This window comes from Neoarius graeffei, chromosome 25 (assembly GCF_027579695.1).
Source record: "Neoarius graeffei isolate fNeoGra1 chromosome 25, fNeoGra1.pri, whole genome shotgun sequence".
NCBI classification, from domain to species: Eukaryota; Metazoa; Chordata; class Actinopteri; order Siluriformes; family Ariidae; genus Neoarius; species Neoarius graeffei.
In genome coordinates, this window is record NC_083593.1 from 16,740,003 (window position 1) to 16,763,758 (window position 23,756).

Sequence of the window (23,756 nt, forward strand, 5' to 3'; positions counted from 1 at the left end):
TGACTAAATACTTTTTTGCCCCACTGTGTGTGTGTGTGTGTATGTATATATATATATATATATATATATATATATATTAGTGCTGTCAAACGATTAAAATATTTAATCGCAATTAATGTCGCGACTGTCATAGTTAACTCGCGATTAATCGCAATTTAATCGCACATTTTTGTCACATGAAAAACCATTGTAATTCTCTTATCAGCATAAAAAAGTGAATGGGCTTGCTTTGTACCAATGTTTTTTTTTTTTATTGCAGAGCATAACACGTCTTGCTACAGCGACTGCAAAGTCGGGCTGGAGCCGCCAATGGGAAAACGAAACCTAAGCCGAGCACCGTGGCTCTTCGTCCCGAGGCGCGGGGCTAGCGCGCCCTGCCCACGCTGGTTCTTTGGGGGGAGGGCAGAGGACTCTGGCTGTGCGGGGCGTGGCATTACAGTCTAGCTGCTATCGTTTTTCTAAGCAAAGTCTCTGTTCCAAGTTCCTGGCAGTTTCAAAAGCTTATGAAAAACCGACATCATGTCACAGAGCGTTAATCTCGCGATAAAAAAATTATCGCCGTTAAAATTGAGTCAAGTTAACGCGATAATAACGCGACATTTTTGACAGCACTAATATATATGTCCAACATCTGAAGAATGTCAATAAAAACAAAACAATTTAACTTTTTGTGTGTTTATTAAGACATAAGTTAAATTGTAAGCAAAAAATGGACTTTAGAAAAATATTTTTTGTCAGCAAAAAATTGACTTTAGAAAAATATACAATTGTGCAAAATAAGTTGTCTTACAAAACAGTGGTCTGCGCAGGACAGTTTGTAGCCATACAGTTTGTTAGGGCAAGCTTAACAGCTTGAGCACGGAACTTGTGAACATGGAACTGATAACTTTGTTTATACTCTTGAATAGCTCTTCTTCATGACGACAACCGGAAGTGTACCAACACGATGGGGCGTGTAGCGCCACCTGTGGCTCGGGTGCACAATGTACCTCACACAATAGCTCGATTTCCTTGTGTGCATGTAGGATTGGATTTCTCTGGCACCCCTGCTGGGACCCTTAGCTCGATTACCGACAGTAGCTCGATTTGGATGTGCATGTAAACGCACTGACTCTGAGGCAGAAATTGGTCCACCCTACGGACAGAATACCCAGACACAAACAGGGCAATGTAGTGTACGCAATTCAATGCAGTAAGGAATGCACGGACCTGTACAATGGGGAAACTAAACAACCGCTTCACAGGCTCATGGCTCAACACAGGAGAGCCAGTTCCTCAGGCCAGGACTCTGTAGTCCATCTTCATCTCAATAACAAAGGACACTCATTTCAGGACTGCAACATACGCATTTTAGCCAGAGAAGACAAGTGCTTTGAAAGGAGTAAAAGAAGCCATCTTTGGTGGGGTTTACATTAGACCGTATCAGCGGATCATCAGATTAACGTTTTTAAAAACGATTAGCGTGCACACAGCAACGCCAATACACGATTCGCGTGCACACAGCAACACCAATACACGGATACGCTAATCACATGACTCATTCGGCATGCAAGTTGAAATGTGTCAGTGCGGCTCATCGCTTCCTCCTCAGCGGCTGCGCTCCAAATCACTCCGCCCTGAACAGCGAGTGCCCTCTGGAGGGTGCGCACTCCGGCCCTGCGCAGCTCACAGAGCGCGCGAGTGTAGTGCACGAGCAGTGATTCGGGACTGAGCCGCTGTGCGCAAGTCACTTACCACTTGCAAGTGGAAGGATGGCAAGCCTAAAGACCATCATAACTACACAATGGGCAGTATTTGCATCAGTATTTGCAGTATTTTCATACTTTTATACTCTTTAATGAAAGGTGATACAAGGCGGAAGTCCGTGCCGTTTTTCAGCAGTCGCGTCACATGACCAACGCCAGCGAATCAGGAAGGTGGATGTCACAGTGACGTTGTCCAATGACGACGCCAGCTAGAGCTCAGCACAGCGTATCCGCGTATCCGCATATTCTCAATGTTTACACAGCACCGGATCAGACACGATCTGGATTGAATACGTGGACCCTGGCGGATTCCCGTTTCCCGGCGTTTCCATGTAAACGGACAGTGCATCCGCGAAGAAACCGAGACAGATATGGTCTAATGTAAACTTGGCCTTAGTCAACCTGGAACAACCATCACTGAACAGACGAGGTGGTCTGAGACACCACTTATCAGACAACTACAATGCAGTCCTTGGCACACTTCCCAGAAAACTGAAGACACATCCACACCAAGACTCAGGCTACGTTTACATTACGTCGAATCAGCGGATCATCAGATTAACGTTCTTAAAACGATTCGCGTTGACACTAAAACCGTTAGCCGTGCACACAGCAACACCAATACGCGGATACGCTCGGCTCCGCAGGCATCCTGCGCTCCAAATCACTCCGCCCTGAACAGCGAGTGCCCTCTGGAGGGTGCGCACTCCGGCCCTGCGCAGCTCACAGAGCGCGCGAGTGAAGTGAACAAGCCACGATTCGGGACTGAGCCGCTGTGTGTGAGATCCCAGCGCATATCACTTACTACTTGCAAGTGGAAGGATGGCAAGCCTAAAGACAATCATAACTACACAATGGGCAGTATTTGCATCAGTATTTGCAGTATTTTCATACTTTTATACTCTTTAATGAAAGGTGATACAAGGCGGAAGTCTGCGCCGTTTTTCAGCAGTCGTGTCACATGACCAACGCCAGCGAATCAGGAAGGTGGATGTCACAGTGACGTTGTCCAATGAGACGCCAGCTAGAGCTCAGCTCAGCGTATTCGCGTATTCTCAATGTTTACACAGCACCGGAGCTGATACGATCTAGATTGAATACGTGGACGCTGGCGGATTCCCGTTTCCCCGCTTTTTCAGGGGGGTTAATGTAAACGGACAGTGCGTCCGCGAAGAAAACGAGACAGATACGGTCTAGTGTAAACGTAGCCTCAGATGACTTCAATGACTCATATGATGGCAGAGAGAGCCAACGACTAACAGATCACCCTAACAGCTCTCTAGGCTGCTAACACCGTTCACACCTGGCCTCCAGTGACCCTAACAACCTACAGGATGACTGAGGCCCTGTCCACACGGCAACGGATTCAGGTGAATCTGATAAAATTGTTTATCGTTTCGGCCTGGCGTCCACACGGCACCGGCGTTTTGGGTGCCCCACAACGATACTTTTTGAGAACGGGTTCCAGAGTGGAAAAATCTGGCAACGGCGCCGTTGCGAAGTCGTCTGGATGAGTAGAACGGATTTGTTTACGATGACGTCACAACCACATGACTAGAACAAGCAGCACTCTCGCTGTTTTGTATGAACCACTGCATTGCATTCACTTTTGTATACAGCTTTTCTTTTAAATAAACAAGTAACTGAACCATTTCTTGAATTTCTTTTTTTTTATTGGATAAGACTACTTTTCAAAATGTTCACACAATATAAAAAGTTATCTAAACTATATAAAAATGCTTTTCAAAATGTTCACACACAATAAGAAAATTAAGTTATATAAAACTATGCACACTAATAAAACTAATTTGTACACACAGAAGGCACGATTTCCTCGCGTAGTCGCAGCCATCTTCTTCTTGTTGTGTGTTTGTTCCTAACAGTGCTTCATGCCGGGTAGAAGAAGGGGTTTATGCGCATGCGTCTACTTCTTCTATTGTTCTGGTGTCTCCGATGGGACCGTCTTACAGCGCCCCTAGAGGTGTGGCATGTGTATTGCATCATTTTCAGCAAGCGTTGCGTTGCCATATGTACCTGATATTTTACTGATCCGTTGCCCATGTGGACGAGATATTTTTTTTAATAAAATCTCGTTGCCGTTGTCGTGTGGATGTAGCCCGAGAGGGTCAATGACCCATGTGACCTCAACAACTCTCATTAGGGTTGCTTTTGGTCCACTAGAGGATAAATACCTGGAACTCCCCACTAGTCAGACAGTCTTTCAAAGAGTTTTTCAACAACATTTCTCAGAATGCACTGCAGCCAGGAAGCAGATACAGCACTTCTGACTCTCCTCCAAGGGTCAGAGTCGGACCATGGTAGCGCCCTGCCTGATTTTGTTAACTGGTGTGATGAAAATTTCCTTGACATTAATGTGGAAAAAAACAAACAAAATAGCTTGTCGTTGATTTCAGAAAAAACGGTGTAAAACCTAAGGCAAGTTCAATTCATGGGAACGAGGTCGAAATTGTTGAAACTTACAAGTACCTAGGTACTGTGTTTGATTCCCAGTTGAAGACTGATAAAAATACTGAATGTCTTGTCAAACAAGGCCAGCAAAGAATGCATTTATTAAGAAAGCTGAACTCCTTTAAGGTCTGTAACAGAATTTTGTGTACGTTTTATCAGTCTTTTATAGAGAGCATTTTAACCTTCTCCTTCATCTGCTGGTTTGGTGGTCTGTCTTTAAAAGACAAAAACAGCCTTTGCAGCATTGTAAAGGTCTGTTCTAAAATAATTGGTGTCCAGCAGAGGGATTTGAGTTTTTTGTGGGAGATGCAAGTGGTCCATAAAGCTAAAGGAATAACTTCCCAACATGGCCACATCCTGTCCTCTAAGTTCACGGTCATGCCTTCAGGGTGCCGTTTTATAGCACCTATCAGGAAGACAAACAGATACGCTAAATCTTTCATCCCATCTACCATTAGGCTCTTAAACCTGGATAGTGGTAGTCATATTTTGTAACTTTTGTATTCGTGTATGTGCAATGCATCTCTGTATGCCTACTTATTTACAACCCCGATTCCAAAAAAGTTGGGACAAAGTACAAATTGTAAATAAAAACGGAATGCAATAATTTACAAATCTCAAAAACTGATATTGTATTCACAATAGAACATAGACAACATATCAAATGTCGAAAGTGAGACATTTTGAAATTTCATGCCAAATATTGGCTCATTTGAAATTTCATGACAGCAACACATCTCAAAAAAGTTGGGACAGGGGCAATAAGAGGCTGGAAAAGTTAAAGGTACAAAAAAGGAACAGCTGGAGGACCAAATTGCAACTCATTCGGTCAATTGGCAATAGGTCATTAACATGACTGGGTATAAAAAGAGCATCTTGGAGTGGCAGCGGCTCTCAGAAGTAAAGATGGGAAGAGGATCACCAATCCCCCTAATTCTGCGCTGAAGAATAGTGGAGCAATATCAGAAAGGAGTTCGACAGTGTAAAATTGCAAAGAGTTTGAACATATCATCATCTACAGTGCATAATATCATCAAAAGATTCAGAGAATCTGGAAGAATCTCTGTGCGTAAGGGTCAAGGCCGGAAAACCATACTGGGTGTCCGTGATCTTCGGGCCCTTAGACGGCACTGCATCACATACAGGCATGCTTCTGTATTGGAAATCACAAAATGAGCTCAGGAATATTTCCAGAGAACATTATCTGTGAACACAATTCACCGTGCCATCCGCCGTTGCCAGCTAAAACTCTATAGTTCAAAGAAGAAGCCGTATCTAAACATGATCCAGAAGCGCAGACGTCTTCTCTGGGCCAAGGCTCATTTAAAATGGACTGTGGCAAAGTGGAAAACTGTTCTGTGGTCAGATGAATCAAAATTTGAAGTTCTTTATGGAAATCGGGGACGCCGTGTCATTCGGACTAAAGAGGAGAAGGACGACCCAAGTTGTTATCAGCACTCAGTTCAGAAGCCTGCATCTCTGATGGTATGGGGTTGCATTAGTGCGTGTGGCATGGGCAGCTTACACATCTGGAAAGACGCCATCAATGCTGAAAGGTATATCCAGGTTCTAGAGCAACATGTGCTCCCATCCAGACGACGTCTCTTTCAGGGAAGACCTTGCATTTTCCAACATGACAATGCCAAACCACATACTGCATCAATTACAGCATCATGGCTGCGTAGACGAAGGGTCCGGGTACTGAACTGGCCAGCCTGCAGTCCAGATCTTTCACCCATAGAAAACATTTGGCGCATCATAAAACAGAAGATACGACAAAAAAAGACCTAAGACAGTTGAGCAACTAGAATCTTACATTAGACAAGAATGGGTTAACATTCCTATCCCTAAACTTGAGCAACTTGTCTCCTCAGTCCCCAGACGTTTACAGACTGTTGTAAAGAGAAAAGGGGATGTCTCACAGTGGGAAACATGGCCTTGTCCCAACTTTTTTGAGATGTGTTGTTGTCATGAAATTTAAAATCACCTAATTGTTCTCTTTAAATGATACATTTTCTCAGTTTAAACATTTGATATGTCATCTATGTTCTATTCTGAATAAAATATGGAATTTTGAAACTTCCACATCATTGCATTCCGTTTTTATTTACAATTTGTACTTTGTCCCAACTTTTTTGGAATCGGGGTTGTATCATTATTTTTTTTTCCTGTTACTTAACTGTGCCACTCCATACAATTATGTACTGGCCTGCTGTTTCTGACATATTGTACTCCTGTCTGTTGTCTGCTGCTTGTTGTCATGGTTGTTGCTGTTGGTGTTTTTTACGTTCAGGAACTGCTTGAACTGAATTGCCCCCTTGGGGACTAATAAAGTTGTCTGAACTGAACTGGTATAATTGTTGTCCAAGAGAATTTCTGAGTTTTTTTCTTGCAAATTTATAGGTTTAAAATCTCAGAGAGTATATGAGTATTTTCTCGGAAATATTTTCCTCTACCTACAATGGCCCTAATGTGCTGTCGTAAACGTTAGTAGTGAGTAGGGTTGCTCATATTTCTATTTCTAGTCCTCGAATATTCTTTACCGCCAGAAACAAATAAACCGGACATAAAATTCTACTTGTCCTGGCCACTCAGCCTAGTGATCTGTCCAATCCATGTTTAACAAACATTACTGTCTGTTTATACAGAAATACTAGCCTGGGAAATCCCATGCTGCTTTGCACAATCGTTCCGATCTGAAAAGACAGCATGGAAACTATGGTCTAAAGCAGGGGTGCCCACACTTTTCTGAATGGTGATCTACCTTTTAAGTGACTGACTCAGAATGATCTACTAACTACGCACATTACGTGTCTTTTTTAAATTTACAATACCAAAATTAACACAGTGTCATACGGGCTATTTCACTAAGGTTTCACATTTAAATCACAAGCTGAATTCATTTATGATTGAGTTTTATTTCCATACCAACCCTGGAAATAACAACAGTAACATCCACAATAGAGGCTACTAATCAGCATGTGATTTCATACACAGTGACATCACATTGCTCATACAATTTAGTAGCCTACATTTATGATAAAAAAAATCCACACATTGAAATGTAACTTTTTTTAACACTACGATTTTCTTTTAACATACATACATAGATAGAGGCATTTGGCCCACAGTACACACTCTCATACTAGAACTCACTGTTCAAACTGAAACTTTCAGACAATGAATTAACTTTATGTGTACATTGCATGTAGCCTTTTTTTTTTTGCATGTGGCAGGTTCACATTACATTGCCCATAAAATTCAGGCCTACATTTATGATCAAAGTCCACACATTGAAAATGAACTTTTTTAAAACTAGGACTTTTTTTTAACATGCATAGAGTGGCAATTGGCCTACATTACACACCCTCTCACACTACAATTCACTGTTGAAACATTGAAACTTTCAGACAATTAACTTTATGCATGTAGTCTTTTTTTTGTGCATACACAGGGGCATGTTCACATCAGTGGTCAGTAGGCTACCTTATTCAGATGATGACTTGCATTGGATGGAGTCAACAAGGGATGCATAGTCCGGGATATAGCTACTGATAGCCAGTCTCAGACACGCCTCCAAATGATCGTCGGTCAGGGTGGAGCGGTATTTGGATTTTATAATTTTCATATGTGAAAAGGCTGACTCGCACAAGTAAGTAGACCCAAACATTGCAGTCAGAGATGTTGCACATTTTCTCATGTTGGGATACTTTTCTTCTGTGAGCAAACTCCAGAACTGTTCATTGGCCCTGGACTTCAGGTTAATGTCTGCTTGCAGTGTCAAGATCTCATCCTCAACTTCAGCAGAACTGAGCTGAAACATTGTTGAGATTTTGGAAGCGAGGACATCGACCTCAGCATCCTCCCGAAAAGGGAAGCACATGAACATGGCAACTGGCTCGAGTAGAGCGAAGTCTTGAAATCTCCTGTCAAAGTCTGACAGGACGGTGTCAATCTGTTCTGCATAACATGCACTGTCAAACTCCGTTGAGTCCTTTCCTTGATTATTCAGCTCAGATGCAAGGTTGCTAAAGTTTCCCAGATCATTGCGTTGGATCTTTGAAGAAAGCAGTTTAAGTTTTCCTTTGAAGGCATTCACTGTGCTTATCATATTGATCACGAGTTTCTCTTTGCCCTGTAATTCCACGTTTAGCTCATTGAGCATGTTTGACAGATCCGTTAAAAACGCCAAATCAAGCAACCAACGATCATCATTAAGTTGCTCGTATTCTGCATGTTTTTTCTCCTGAAGGAACTGCTTTATCTCGGGAAGGAGATCGCGAAATCGTTGCAGGAATTTCCCCCTACTCAACCACCTTACGTCTGTGTGAAGCAGTAGTCCTATGTGGTCGCTGTCAGCCTCCTCAAGCTGCAAGCGGAAGAGTCGTCTTTGGAGAGATTTTGCACGGATAGAACAGGCCACTTTTGTTGCTACGTCCATGATCTCTTTCATGTTCAACATTTTCGCACACAACGCTTGTTGGTGTATGATACAATGGTAACTTAGAAAGTCAGGAAACGCTTCATCCTCTCGGCATTTGGCAACAAATCCATTACGCCTGCCTGTCATGGCTGGCGCCCCGTCCGTGGTGATAGACACCAACTTGCACACTGGAATCTTAGTCTTGTCGATAAAGTTTTTGAATATCTGAAAAATGTCCTCCCCCCGTGTGTGTGCGTTCATATGCAGAACTGCTAAAAGTTCCTCTTTTGCAGTCATATCATGAACCATCCGAATAAAAATGCACAACTGGGCTTTGTCTGTGATGTCGGTAGATTCGTCCATCTGTAACGAGAAGCACTCGCAACAGTCAATGTCCTTAGCAAGCTGCTGTACTAAGTTGTCGCCCATCATTTCGCATCGCCTGGTCACTGTATTTCCTGTCAATTGAACAGCTTTGACTGCAGACATTATTTCCGTTTTGTTTTTAAAGTCTTTAAACAACGCATCTGATGCCTCGATGAAGGCTTCCTTCACCATAACTCCATCCTGGAAACACTTTTTGTGCCTAATGATCGTGCGACTCACCCGGAACGATGCCTCTGTGGCGGCCTTGGCTTTCGACGTTGGCCGAGTGAAAAGAGACTGCTGTCCAAGAAGCTGAGACTTCAACTCCCTCACCTTTCTCTTTCTCAATTCAGTGCTTGGAGGAAAGTCAGTATCAAAGGTTCGATGAACCATTCGAAAATGTCTCTCTACGTTCCCTTTCTTTGGAAGTGCAATGCTGGATTGACAGATCAGACAGACACACTTCGAGTGTGACATCGTGAACAAGAAGTCCTCTTCCCATTCTTGATGGAAATGGTAAGTCTTCGATTTTTTTATTTGTTTACCTCCCTCATTCATTTCCGAATCATTTTTTGTAGGCTACTACACAGCGAATCGAGCTACAGCGAAAACGAAAATGCAGTGGTAAAAGGAAAGCAAGCAACAACTGGCGCTTGTCTGTAGTAGGCTATGAGATATGTTATGGTTGTTATGGTAATGGTGTAACAAACTTTGTAGCAGCCAGCAGACTGGCCTGTCTACACGTCAATCAGCGGGCACGTTATAATATCATTATGTGATAGGATGAATTGCTTTTCTGAAAACGCGCGGTTTTTTTTTTCCGTTTTTTTTCTTGCGGAGTTCTGTGAGCTACTCTCATTGGCCCTGCGATCGACCAGTCGATCGCGATCGACGTATTGGGCACCCCTGGTCTAAAGGCTCGCCTGAGTTAGGGAGCCAATCAGAGAGTGGGGAGGGGTGGAAAGACGGTGACGCGTACTACTCGACAAACGGAAGCTTGTAGTTTATTTGGGACTGTTTACGGATCACATTTAACATGGCGGCGAGCGATACGAACCAAACTTTCGATCAAGCTTTGTCTTGCACAAACGGCAGTAATCGTTCGGTGCCACTGTTTTCCTATTTTTGTTTTGCCTTCTCTTTCCTTCTCTTCGTCGCTCTAACTACGTCACCGGGTACAACTGCCATGATTGGCCATGGGCTACGTATACGCCAAATGATAGACATTCGCAACGTCCAATAAACGGCCGTTGACAATCGTAAACCACACCTCCCCTACGAGAAATTCAATAGGCGGATTCCAGACCATATTTCACTTGTGATATGGTCTGGTGTTAACCAGACTACAGAAATACAGCCCCAAGAAAACATTACGTGAAATCACACACTGCAATCATGCTTGTAACCAACTACAACAGTTGTTATGGCAAGGAACAACCAGGAGACTTTAGCCAGTTGAGTTGCGGAGAGAAACATGATCTATATACTGGCTGTTACACTGCACAAATCCTAAATAAAAAAAGAGAAACTGATAAAATACTAAAATACACACACAGTAATGTACCAATTTCTGCTTTAAATGTACATGACCATAATAAAGTGCTGCAATAAGAAGTTTGAATCATCATGAATAACGTAGATTTTTATGAGTGATATCTTGTTTAGCACATATACATAAAATCCTCTATATAGTTAGTTTTATGGAATAAAAACATGTATTCTCTTCCCTTATACTGGGTTTCATTCATTTGGTTTGACAGCATGTAATATTGTTAGCATATCACTGATCCTATGTGTATTACGTCACTCTGCCCAATGGAGAATGAAAGTGTAATATGGTTTACAATATTGCATGGTTGTCAAGACATGACGTCACACGTCAGAGACATAAAACTTCCGCGCTAGCGAGCGACTGTGACAATTTGTAAACAAACATGGCCGCCAGTTTTACTCCGTTAAATACGGAAGCTTCTGAGAGAATTTTGAAAGAGAAACGACGCGTTGAACACCCGAAAGGAATGTATAATAATAATAATAATAATAATAATAATATTGGCTGGCTTTTTTTCAAGGTCTATCAGATATATTGCATTTAGCTAGCATGATATTGAACTTGTCTTCGACTTGTTCAACGTCATGCTAGCTGATTAGAATATACAGTGTCTTGCAAAAGTATTCATCCCCCTTGGTGTTTGTTCCGTTTTGTCGCATTACAAGCTGGAATTAAAATGGATTTTTGGAGGGTTAGCACCATTTGGTTTACACAACATGCCTACAACTTTAAAGGTGAAAATTGTTATTTTATTGTGACACAAACAACAATTAAGATGAAAAAACAGAAATCTGGAGTGTGCATAGGCGTTCACCCCCCAAAGTCAATAGTCTGTAGAGCCACCTTTTGCTGCAATTACAACTGCAAGTCTCTTGGGGTATGTCTCTATTAGCTTAGCACATCTAGCCACTGGGATTTTTGCCCATTCCTCAAGGCAAAACTGCTCCAACTCCTTCAAGTTAGATGGGTTGTGTTGGTGTACAGCAATCTTCAAGTTATGCCACAGATTCTCAATTGGATTGAGGTCTGGGCTTTGATTAGGCCATTGCAAGACATTTAAGTGTTTCCCTTTAAACCACTACAGTATAGCTTTAGCAGTATGTTTAGGGTCATTGTCCTGCTGGAATGTGAACCTTCATCCCAGTCTCAAACCTCTGGCTGACTCAAACAGGTTTTCCTCCAGAATTGCCCTGTATTTAGCGCCATCCATCTTTCCTTCAGTCCTGACCAGCTTTCCTGTCCCTGCAGATGAAAAATATTCCCACAGCATGATGCTGCCACCACCATGCTTCACTGTAGGAATGATGTTCTCAGGGTGTTGGGTTTGCACCACACATGGCATTTCCCATGATGGCCAAAAAGATCAATTTTAGTCTCATTTGACCAGAGAATCTTCTTCCATGTGTTTGGGGAGTCTGACACATGCTGTTGGGCAAACTCCAAACTTATTAATGCCCTCCTTGCCCAATCTGTGAGTTTTGGTGGGCGGCCTTCTCTTGTCAGGTTTGTATTTGGTGCCATATTCATTCCATTTTGCTATAATGGATTTAATGGCGCTCCCTGGGATATCTAAAGTTTGGGATTTTTTTTTAATAACCCAACCTTGATCTATACTTCTCCACAACTTTGTCTCTGACCTGTTTGGAGGCTCCTTGGTTTTCATGTTGCTTGCTTAGTAGTGTTGCAGAGTCAGGGTCCTTCCAGAACAGGTTGATTTATATAAACATCATGTGACAGATCATGTGACACTTAGATTGCACACAGGTGGATCTTAATCAACTGATTACGTGACTTATGAAGTGAACTGGTTGGACCAGCTCTTATTTAGGGGTTTCATACGAAAAGGGGTGAATACCTATGCACACTCCAGATTTCTGTTTTTTCATCTTCGTTATTGTTTGTGTCATAATAAAACAACAATTTTCACCTTTCAAGTGGTATGCATTTGTAAATCTAACCCTCCAAAAATCCATTTTAATTCCATCTTGTAATGCGACAAAACAGGACAAACACCAAGGGGGATGAATACTTTTGCAAGACACTGTATCTGATAGACCACTCAAAGCCAGCCAATATTATTTAATTATGTCACTCAGATCCACGATGCATTTCATATGAAAAATATGAGTTTTTCAACATGACAAGATAAACCTCATATTTTCAAGCCAACGTGTGATTTTTCTTCTTATTAGATCGACACATTCACAAACAAAAAAGTGCCCAAATTTATCAAAACAATTCACTGATTTCCTTACGAGTGACATATCGAGATCTATGTCATGGTTTTGGTTCTCCATGTCCCGGATGTAACTCGTATGAAAAATACAAGCGACGTATTTCCCAGTAAAACACTTGTATCCGTATAATAAATATATTTGGCAGATTCTACCATAACAGAGGCCAGTTAAGTCCCATCTCCTTAAATTGCTGAATTGATTATTTTGATCATTCTATTAAGTTTTTCTAGTAGCATTTGGGGTCTTGGACATTCACAGTAAATTTTAGGACAGTAATTAATAAAAGCCTGACATGACAGACATGCTAAATGACAATAGAAACACATCGGTTTCTATCATCAAAATCTGACAGACAAACTAACGTCTACCATCATATTCTGACAGACGCTCTAGATGACAATAGCAACAAAACTGTTTCTTACATTATTAATCTGACAAATTTAGTAATAATATTAAATACCTCATCACTAGAACCAAATAATAAAATAAAATATTGAAATAAAAAAGATAAAATTTATTTTCAAAATTGAAATATCAACAATAATTGTCAGAACAGTGACGATAGACACGACTGTGTCACTTTCGCAGGGAAATAACACATTGAAATGGCCTGTCGGCTGAAAGGGTCGCAAGTGGCTCTGATTTATCTCAACTTACGATAGTTTTCCTCCAGAAAAATTTAAATATGAATGCACAAATATATTCTCAATGTTTCTATCGTCAAAAATTTCTATCGTCAGGATAGCTGACTGAAAATCTTACCTTGATTTATTTGATGAAATCTAGCTGTCAGAACTCCAAGTCTTGCCCGGAAGTAAATGTCTGCTGTCACAAAAATCATGCGCAGTAGAATTTCCTCTTTGCGTCAGTCAACATGTGCGTGGTGAGGGCTTGAATTCTGCTATCGTCAGGTGCATTAGACTGACAGACTGACGATAGCATTTTTTAAAAATAACTGTGGGCTTCTCTCGTGAACGAAATAGTTTTTTCGTTGTTAATCTATTTCAACTCTATCTGTTGACACCCAAAAATGATAAAGCCTGCTTCCACACGATAACTACCAAAGATCCATAATGGCTGAGTCTATCGTCAGGTCATCTGACAGAAATTCACTGACGATAGCAACAGGGATAATGAAAGGGATTTTTAAAACGGGAGTTATGTCTGTCAGATATGTCAAAGAAATATAACTTTATTCTTTAAAAATCTTTTATTGATATGCTCAGTGTATTTTTAAATGACGTGCTGTTTTAGAAGACCAAATACCATATTTTCAATCTTGAAAATATTACCTCACTGAAAAAAGGACAAGAAAAATGTCTTATTTTGTGGGCAAGTGGTTAATGGATCCAGTTACGGTAGAATCTGCCATTTATACACACAGAAACACATAGGAATATGTTTATACTGGCGTTATGAGCTCCTTATAGCATTTCTGTATGTATACGTCACTGCTCTTGACAGCATGTTCAATTAATTCCTGTAAGGAAACTCATTTTCATCTCCACCCCTCGTCTTCCAGTGACCACATGGATTTGTTCTTTAGCTATCCTGAGTTTACTGTTCTTTATGAGCAGATGCTGTACATGACTATCTTTAAACTCTGCATTCTGAGATGCTGCGTACATTTTGAGGTGTTCAGAAACACACACTGATCGCAGTCTTTCTGAGCAAATATGCTGAATCTACCTTAATACTTTAGTAAGCTCCCCAAGCAGGTCTTTCTTGTCCTTGGTGAGATCACCCTGGGCACGAAGAGCACTGATCACTCCAGCATATGCCTCCAGCTCTACATGCAAACCGGTGAGAACACAATTACTACAGGAATCCTACACTCAGAGAGGTTTTCACATTTCTGACTTTTAAGAAGCAAATAGAATTAGTCAGTCACAGGTAATGAAAACATCTCACCAAGCTTGCGCAGGATTCGTTTACAATCATCTCGGCTGAGGTCGAGAAGCGTAGGCCACACCACCGGCATGGCGGCAGGCAGCTGGGGCTTCTCCTGCTGAATCATCCACTTTTGAAAAACACAAATGAACCATCATCAAGAGCAGAGCCATCTTCTGATCGTGGAATAAACAGATTTGTTTGGCAACTTTTTTGGACTTGAAAAAGCTAGTCATCTCACGGATGATAATTTAGTTAAAGGAGAACTGAAGTCATTTTTAAACTTGCTTTATTTCTTAATTAACGTGTTATTAAGGAAAAAAAAACTCCTTTGTCCCTCATGCCATCAGACTGTACAACTCCTCTCTGGGAGGGAGGAGGGGTAACAGGAGGATGGGAAGGAGCAGTAGCCTAGCCTAACAATAAGCAATAGTTTTCACATGACGTCACAGAGTCGGGGATTCCCTAGTGGCGGCCATCTTGTGGGTCAAGCTTACTGTACGGGTCACTGAGCACACATTGTAACGCGTGAGTACAAAGTCTTCAAAAGAACCCAAGCAGGCTATTTAAAGCTAGCAATGGTGCACACCTGTTGTATTCACGGCTGTCATAATAGGTCAGATGATGACGTCAAGCGGAGCTTTTATGGAATTCCCACTGTACGGGAGCACAAAGGCGAGCAAACAAAGAAACTCAGCATACAAAGGAGAAATCTATGGCTTGCGAGAATCAACTGCAAGGATTATCAGCCTTCCAAACACAGCAAAGTCTGCTCCGATCATTTTATAAGTGGTAAGTTGTTTAAATAAACAATCAATTGTGTTTAAGTTTGTTTTTGGAAACCAAAACATCATGTGAACAATCTCTGGAGAATGCCTAACTGGAACCGCTGAGTGTACGTTTACATTGTAATGTACACTTAATATCGCTCGTTTGTCACATTTCTATTTGAAACTTGTCACTTCACTCACGCAAGGGTCATTTTTGAAAAACATTTTAGGTCTATTCTGTATGATTTGATTTGTGTTTGGGATGCAAACAGCGCGCCTTTTGGCGGATGCCGCCTGAATCGCGCAGATCCAATTTTTTTTTTGGGGGGGGGGGGGGCGTTGGAGTGTCTGATTATAATTTCAAAGTAAATTCTGTATTAAAATTAGCAAATCCATTACAGTCCATGAAACAGGAAGTATAAGGATAAGAAAAACAGTTTAAATCGGGAAGCTGCGTACATTTGCGCAGCCCGAGCGGTGTGCAGGACTGCGCAAATGTGCGCAGCTTTCCGATTTAAACTGTTTTTTTCTCATCCTTATACTTCCTGTTTTGTGGACTGTAACAGATTTGCTTATTTAGTAATTTTAATACAGAATTTACTTTGAAATTATAATCAGACACTCCAACGCCCCCCCTAAAAAAAATCGGATCCGCGCGATTCAGCCGTGAAAAAGGCGGCATCCGCCAAAAGGCGCGCTGTGAATATATAAAGTTGTATATATCAGACAGCCTTTAAAGTTCGATGAAGTCAGTTTCAGGCTTTGGAGCAGGCTTTGGCAGTTTCAGGCTTTGGCAGCCCTGCATAGTCACTTGAAAATGCATCTTTGTCCACTTCGTAGGGGTCAATTCCCACAATCAAGGCCAGTTTGGCTGCATACCGTTGTCGTGAGATGTCGTCTAATGTATCTATATACTTCTGTTTGCTTGATTTTGCCGACATTGATCTTTATTTTAGAAAACTGACTATATAACTTAATAAATTCGTCCGAGATAACGTAGCCAGTAGTGGCGATGGTCCGTTTTGTTTGCCCCGCAAGATGGCGGCTGGGGGGCGTTCCCCGGAATGCCGTGACGTCAGTGAAAACTATCTATATTGGACAATGTGCAATATAATGTGCGATATCTTTCCTGCTCCCCACACACACACTTACCCTAACCCCACTTCTCCCCCCCTTTCCCCTCTCCCCCCTTCCCCATATCTTATTCTTTTATATTTGTATATGTAAATACTTAATTTATTTTAATTTATCTAGAAGTTCTCTCTGTTTATTTGTAATGATGCTGCTGGAATCTTAAGTTTCCCTGAGGGAACCCTCCCAAAGGGATCAATAAAGTTTTATCTAATCTAATCTAATCTATTCAGTTATGTTTTCAGTTTTAATAACCTTATATCGTGACTTGTATTGGCAACTAATTGCAATTAAATATTATACTTATCGGCCTGTTCGGTTTTTAGCCATGTTGAATTTAGTTCGTTTGGTCCACGGCAGGCGTCGCTTATCCGCGCAATCTTCACGAGACTTGTGCGAGACTTCGAAATGTCAAGTGTCAGCCAGGGGTCAGTGCTGCCATTTTGAAAATTGTTTGTTTTCCAAACGAAATGTTGCACAAAAACGAGTTTAAATGACGATTACTGCTTACTTTTTTCAAACTTTCCTGATTGCTATCAAAACAAACAAAACTTCCGGCTTGATCACATCAGCATTCAAAAGAAGGCGCGCGCGCATCTTTTGACAGCGTTGGCAGATGTCAGTCACTTTGATTTCCGCTGTACATTTTACTTCCGTCCTACGATGTCTCGCGCAGGTCTCAACGAATCTCGTATACGGCCATTGCTTTGACATATGGACTGATATATTACAGAGCATATTTCAAACACTCATAACTTGCTATAGCAGTGACAAAATAGCTATCAAAAATGCATTCTTATATTTAGTAAAATTAGATAAATATAATTTTGATAATAAAAAATTTGCCTTCAGTTCTCCTTTTAACATGAATAACACACTTTTTTGAAAAAACAAAACAAAACCACACACAAGAGTGCTCTGAGAGCACAATATCCCCCGCTGGCAACTATACCTATGCTATAAGCAGGGCTTTGAACCAGAATTTTTTTCCTGTTGGTTCGTTCCGAACAGAAACGGAATTTTAACGTTTCCGGTTTTGGGTTCCACCATTAAATAGACGTTCCCGAACCGGTTAGAACAAAAAAATTTCGTTCCCGGAACGGTTAATTACGTTCCCTGTCAGCTGTTTAACAAATGGCTATAAAATTATGTCTCTGTCTCATCCAGCTTAAGCCAAATGTAGGCTAATTCTATTACAACCTTCATTAAATAAGACAAGAAATAATTCAAAACAATTATTATTTCAAATGTTGGCGATTTGGATTCTCAGTATGTCTTCCCATCTACACAAACAGAAAAAGTGCCAAAAATGAAAAGATAATTCGTTTAGTGCGTTACCAAAGGCTAGTCAGGCCCTATGCATTGATAGGCTAACAGAGGTTAACGTCATTTAATGTTCGCGAGCCTCTCATTAACGTGGACAAATATATTGATATCATGTTTGAAATTGACGTTTTTGAATAACGATAGACTGCAATATTTACCTCTTATTTAAGATGTGGAGACGTGATAGTAGTCCACCCTCCCGCTCTCTCCATTCAGTCAGCGAACGTCACACAGGAAGTGAACCCCAGCGGGTCATAGAAACTTGCGCAGGAGAAGAATGACTTTTTTATTTGTAGGCTACGGAAACTTTGAGGAACAAAATAAAAACCGGTATTAACCGGTTACCATTATTTTTAATAAGCGTTTCTGTTCCGGAACATAAAAAATAATAAAGTTTCTGGTTTCGTTTCTGTTCCATGTGAAATAGAAAAAGTTCCCGGTTTTCGTTTTCGTTCCTTGAACCGGTTCAAAGCCCTGCCTATAACTGCTTAATACACCCTCATGAAATTGTCAAATTATAATTTTGTGAATCAAGGGCTGTAACTCTGGTAAAATGCGACTGAATTGAACGAAACTGCAAGATGCGTATTACCGACATATAACAAAGAATCCTGTCAAGTTTCATGAAATTCCTCCAAAAATTGTGAGAGGAGTTGATTTCAGAAGGTGAGCACCCTTCTCAGGACGGACAGACAGACAGACATCGCCACGACATAATCCCCCTTCGGGCCTTTCGGCCAGCGGGGGATAAAAAGCCATAAGAAATATTCCGTTAGTTTTATTTATTATAATATGATTTGTGTTGCACAAGTCACGGAAATAAACTGTTACCTCTGGGAGCCAGTGAACACTGTAAGAAATGTGCACACTCTATTTAGTGTGAATCTTCTAGAAAATGTTGCCCTGCAAAAAAATAAAATAAAATAAAATAAAATAAAATAAATGAAGATTAAAAAAACAACAACAAAAAAAAACATTTATTTATTCAGTGGCTGCAAATGTTTAAGATGTGCCGTGATAGCAAGTTTATAACAATTTTATTGCTAACTTTGTCACTATATCTGATTTTTTAATTAAAAAAAAATAATCAAGATCCTCGGAACAAATCTGACAACCTTCTGAACAGCTGTTAGTGAGTGTCCTGCACTCGATGCAACTCTCCAGCTTTTCATAGCTGCTGGTTTTGTGACAGCAGGTTTCATCGACTCATCACCGTGTAAATCTTGCCTGAGCTGTGCTTGTGCGAGCCCATGTTCTGTCTCAACCAATCACTGATCACCATTATTCCCAACAGCCAATCAATGACCACCAATGTTTTTGGAATATTTGTTTAAAAAGTTAAACCCACTTCTTGGATAAATTTAGAAGTCACAAAAGTGAGTTATTCCATCTATAGCCATTTCCTTTGTGTCTTTCCCCAACTATTGCTGTCTCTTTTTATATGCATTCTTGAAATTATAGAAATGAGAAAATAGCAACAGAGCGGCGGCTACAAACAATTATGGACTGTCGATAATTGTAGCCGCCGCTAGAGTAAAATTACAGTAGTTTGTGGTCCCAGGATCCAAAACTTATTTCTATAATAAATAAGTTAAACTATTATTTATTTTCTATTCTGTATAAATTATATTATAGCGGCGACTACAATTAGACAGTCCATAATTATCGACACCTTTTCAGATTTACCAATAAAAACAATTTTACAAAGGTGAGTTTCAGTTACAACAGTTATTATTGGTTAATTAATCAACTGGAAGTCCCGCCTCGCCCTTTGACCTTGTCGTCTGATGACACAGCTCGTTACCCGAGATGGATTTTTTTTTTTAGCACGATCAAGAATATGAGGAAAACTCGGACGATATCATCGCAGGTAAGCATGTTCAAAGACATGCAGTTAGGTTAATGTGGGACGGCCTTGGGCTGAGGTGCCCTTGAGCGAAGCGCCTAACTCCCAACTGCTCCCCGGGCGCTGTTCGCATGGCTGCCCACTGCTCTGGGTATGTGTGTGTGCATGTGTGTTCACTGCTTCCGATGGGTTCAGTACAGAGAGGAATTACACAAGTATGTGATGAATAAAGTTGTGCTTTCTTTCTAAGCATGGTGGAAAGATCATGGACATGTTTTTACTTCTCAAATTCACCGATATTTCATGATCTCCTTGTTGAAACCTACTTTGTTTCTTACGCTTTAATTTGACAGTCGCCATTTTGTATCTAAACGCGTGTTTGAGAAGTCACGTGAGGTGTCGATAATAGTGATCACTTTCACCGGTGTCCACCATTATCGACACCCTGTGGAATTAAGTGACATTTACAACTGTTATGGATCGATCTTTGTGTTGCATTGTTGAAGTAGATGAAGTGCTTTAAAAAAATAAAAGTGCTGTGATTTTATAATAATTTGTTTTCTGATTCATAACAGAATGGGATGTTTATAGAGTATTTGGAATCCGATTGCAATAAATAGAATTAGAATAGAATTAAATCCCTAGCATATAAAAAAATTACATGCTTGAAATATTCAGATTTTTATATTCTATTCATTTTTTTTTTGCAGTTTGTTGTAAATATCTATCACATATTACAATATCAGTCGACATTTTATAATTTGGTTTGAGGAATGACACGCGACCTTTGACCTGGATTTTCATGTGGTTACAATGTCAATTGCCTGTTGACATTTATTAGTAAACTACAAAACTAGAAATTAATACAAACAGCAACGAATGATTAACAAAATGCGATCGACGAAAATATTTAGAAAGTGGGTAGAAAGTCGAACAAAAAGATTTTCTGACACAGGTTAAACATGATCAGTTCATTTGTTCACAAACATTAGAATTACTTCCTCATTTACGTAAACACCGACATCAATATATTTATACAAAAAATATTTTGGACTAAATGCAAGTCTATGTGAAACAAATTTGAAATAAAAACTAATGCTTTGTTAACTTAATACCACATTTTGATTATAATTTTTTAAAATAAATAATCATCTGGGTGTGGGGGCGGCACGGTGGTGTAGTAGTTAGCGATGTCGCCTCACAGCAAGAAGGTCCGGGTTCAAGCCTCGTGGCCGGCGAGGGCCTTTCTGTGCGGAGTTTGCATGTTCTCCCCGTGTCCACGTGGGTTTCCTCCGGGTGCTCCGGTTTCCCCCACAGTCCAAAGACATGCAGGTTAGGTTAACTGATGACTCTAATGCCGCTTTTCCACTACAAACGCGGCTGAGCCGTGCCGTGCCGAGTCGAGCTGAGTCGGGCTGAGCGGGGCTGTTGGAGTTGCATTTCGACTACAACCGCGCTGAACCGTGCTGGCTGGAAGTGGGTGGACACATTGGGTGGAGTTAGCGAAAGTGGGTGGACGTCACGTGATGTCGTTAAGCAGCGCAAACAGTGACATCAGTGACAGTGGCGGAACAAGTCAGAGCCGGGCCGGGGGCGGGGCAAATGACCGGGCCCTTTATTAAAGCTTATCATAACATCATTTTAGGCTACAAAATGTCCGCAACTGCGGTGTTTACCAATTTCAACACTACCAGGTGCAACTATGTTATTTAGTACATCAAGTCCTTCAAACGAACATGTAACTCAGAAACAAAAAACATTAGGATACTGTACATGGCTCATAATAAAACATCAATAGCCTATACTGCGCACATTATTTGAAGGGCATACGAATGAGCGCTCAGAGGTTGCAACGGTGACAGGAAGAGTCAGAAATAAAAGGAGGGCGGTGCAAACCTCACTGAATGCACTGTGTTTACCAATTTCAACACTACGGGGTGCAACTATGTTATTTTGTACATTAAGTCCTTCAAACGAACATGTAACTCAGAAACAAAAAAACATTCGGCGACATACTGTACATGGCTCATAATAAAACATCAATAGCCTACTGCGCGCATTATTTGAAGGGCATACGACGAGCCTTGCGCTCCGCGAACTCGTCCACGATGCTCTGTATGTCACTGATTCAGTGAGCTTTTAAGCGGTAGTCTCACGACCCGAATAGTAAACAATAAACATGGAGGACATGGAGTCGTTAGTGTTGCTGGTCTTGGTGCTGTGGCTTGTTGTCACCGACAACGCGGACAGATACTGGCAAGAGCGTATAGATGAGGCGAGGCGCATAAGGCTTCAGAAATTCTCGTAATTCATAATTATTCTCCTTCCGGGTTTGCGGTGTTTACAGATCCCAGCGCGCTCGCGGGGCGTGTGGGGGCATGTGAGGACACGCCTCCTCACCAATCAGTGCACAGGGGAGTGTCTGCTCATGCCCCCAACCTCAGTCGGCACGGTTTGGCTCGCTTCAGCCCCACTCCAAAACGGTGCGAGTTTTAGGGGCTAAGCAGGGCTGAAACGAGCTGAGTCGTGCTGGTTTTTGGTAGTCGAAACGCGAGCCGTGTCGGGCTGAAGTGAGCTGAAGCGAGCTGAAGTGAGCTGAAAAAGGGTAGTGGAAAAGGGCCATATATTGACCGTAGGTGTGAATGTGAGTGTGAATGGTTGTCTGTGTCTATGTGTCAGCCCTGTGATGACCTGGCGACTTGTCCAGGGTGTACCCCGCCTTTCGCCCGTAGTCAGCTGGGATAGGCTCCAGCTTGCCTGCGACCCTGTAGAACAGGATAACGCGGCTAGAGATAATGAGATGAGATCATATCATCCGAGTGTCGATAATTGTGGAACGGTGTCACGTGATCTGATACTCTAAGTAATCGGGAATCAACTCTATTTTTTCCCAGTGGAAGTTTGAGTAATTATTCATGCAGAATTTACGTATTGAAAGTCTTTTCTACTTGTGCAACGGCCAAAAGATCGTTAAGGTGTCGATAATTGTAGCCGCAGCTCTAGTATTATATTATAGTCTGAGTGTCTTCAGGAAATCTTCCTTCTTCCTGGAACACGCTTTGATATGCAAATTAGCATGGCGAATATGCAAATAAGCTCGTCATTTGGGATAGCTATCATTTTATGTTCAGATGTTAATCAGCAAGCGAGACACGCCTGAAAAATAACAGTGCAGCTTGTAGTCAAGGTAGAAGACAAAGCAGAACGGAGACATCCGGGACTTAAGAGTTTTTAGAGCCGTGAGTGACTCAATTAGAGAGACTCTTTCTATTAAAGAACACTTTATCCTGAAAGCAGAAGAGGGCGGGGCCGGAGAGGAGGAGGAGGAGGGCGGGGCCGGAGAGGAGGCGGTTCCTTAAGGAAAGAAGAAGGAGGGGGAAGAAGAAAAAAAAAAAAAAAAAGCACCGCTAAAAATGTCTGCAACATGAAAAGCTCCCTGATGGACAACCATCGCAGTTGTCTGTAGAAGTCATTACTCCACATCCAGTGGAAGTGCGAGCAGGAAGTTTTACACTTCGCCTAATGTCAAAAACACACACCTTATTGGGGAAAACATCTACCATCCACTTGAAACCTGTGAGATTACACAGTTATTTTTGCGATAGGCTGCCATTAAATCGGTACAGATCAGTCCAACAGGACCAACAGCTAGTTAAATTTCTCTTCCACAATCCCAAACAAAATGAGACAAAATCACCCAACAAACACCGATCGCGCTCATTTTCTTTATGCGTTCAGTTAAAAAAAAAAAATCTCTCAGCACCAAGAGGATTTTCTCTCAGCTCTATCTGGGTAGGGTTGATATTCAAAATTAACCACCAGGCTAAAACACTAAGATAACACGAAACCAGCATATTTGATTGTTTAATAACTTTGCACCAGGGAAAAGACTCGTGCAACTCTCAAAAATAGCATGTTAATAAATACAGACAAAAATAAACACCAACCTTTTCTAAATACAGTCCCCAAAGTCCGCCATGTTTAATGTTTAATCGACGCCA

The 23,756-nt window shown here is 41.3% G+C and overlaps 1 protein-coding gene across 3 annotated transcripts in view; it reads right to left on the reverse strand.

Annotated features, from left to right (window-relative positions):
• emsy (EMSY transcriptional repressor, BRCA2 interacting) overlaps positions 1 to 23,756 on the reverse strand; it is an 85,449-nt gene extending 61,693 nt beyond the window's left edge. Inside the window, exons 1-4 of one of the 3 annotated variants that reach the window (XM_060908947.1) lie at positions 23,703 to 23,736; positions 18,068 to 18,170; positions 14,704 to 14,812; positions 14,482 to 14,581 (exon numbers count right to left, since the gene is read on the reverse strand). In XM_060908947.1, coding sequence (XP_060764930.1) covers positions 14,482 to 14,581; positions 14,704 to 14,809 — 206 coding nt within the window. In that variant the 5' untranslated portion in view covers positions 14,810 to 14,812; positions 18,068 to 18,170; positions 23,703 to 23,736. Of the gene's footprint in view, positions 1 to 14,481; positions 14,582 to 14,703; positions 14,813 to 18,067; positions 18,171 to 18,740; positions 18,813 to 23,702 lie in introns of all 3 variants that reach the window. The other 2 variants (XM_060908946.1, XM_060908945.1) reach the window with 2 other exon arrangements.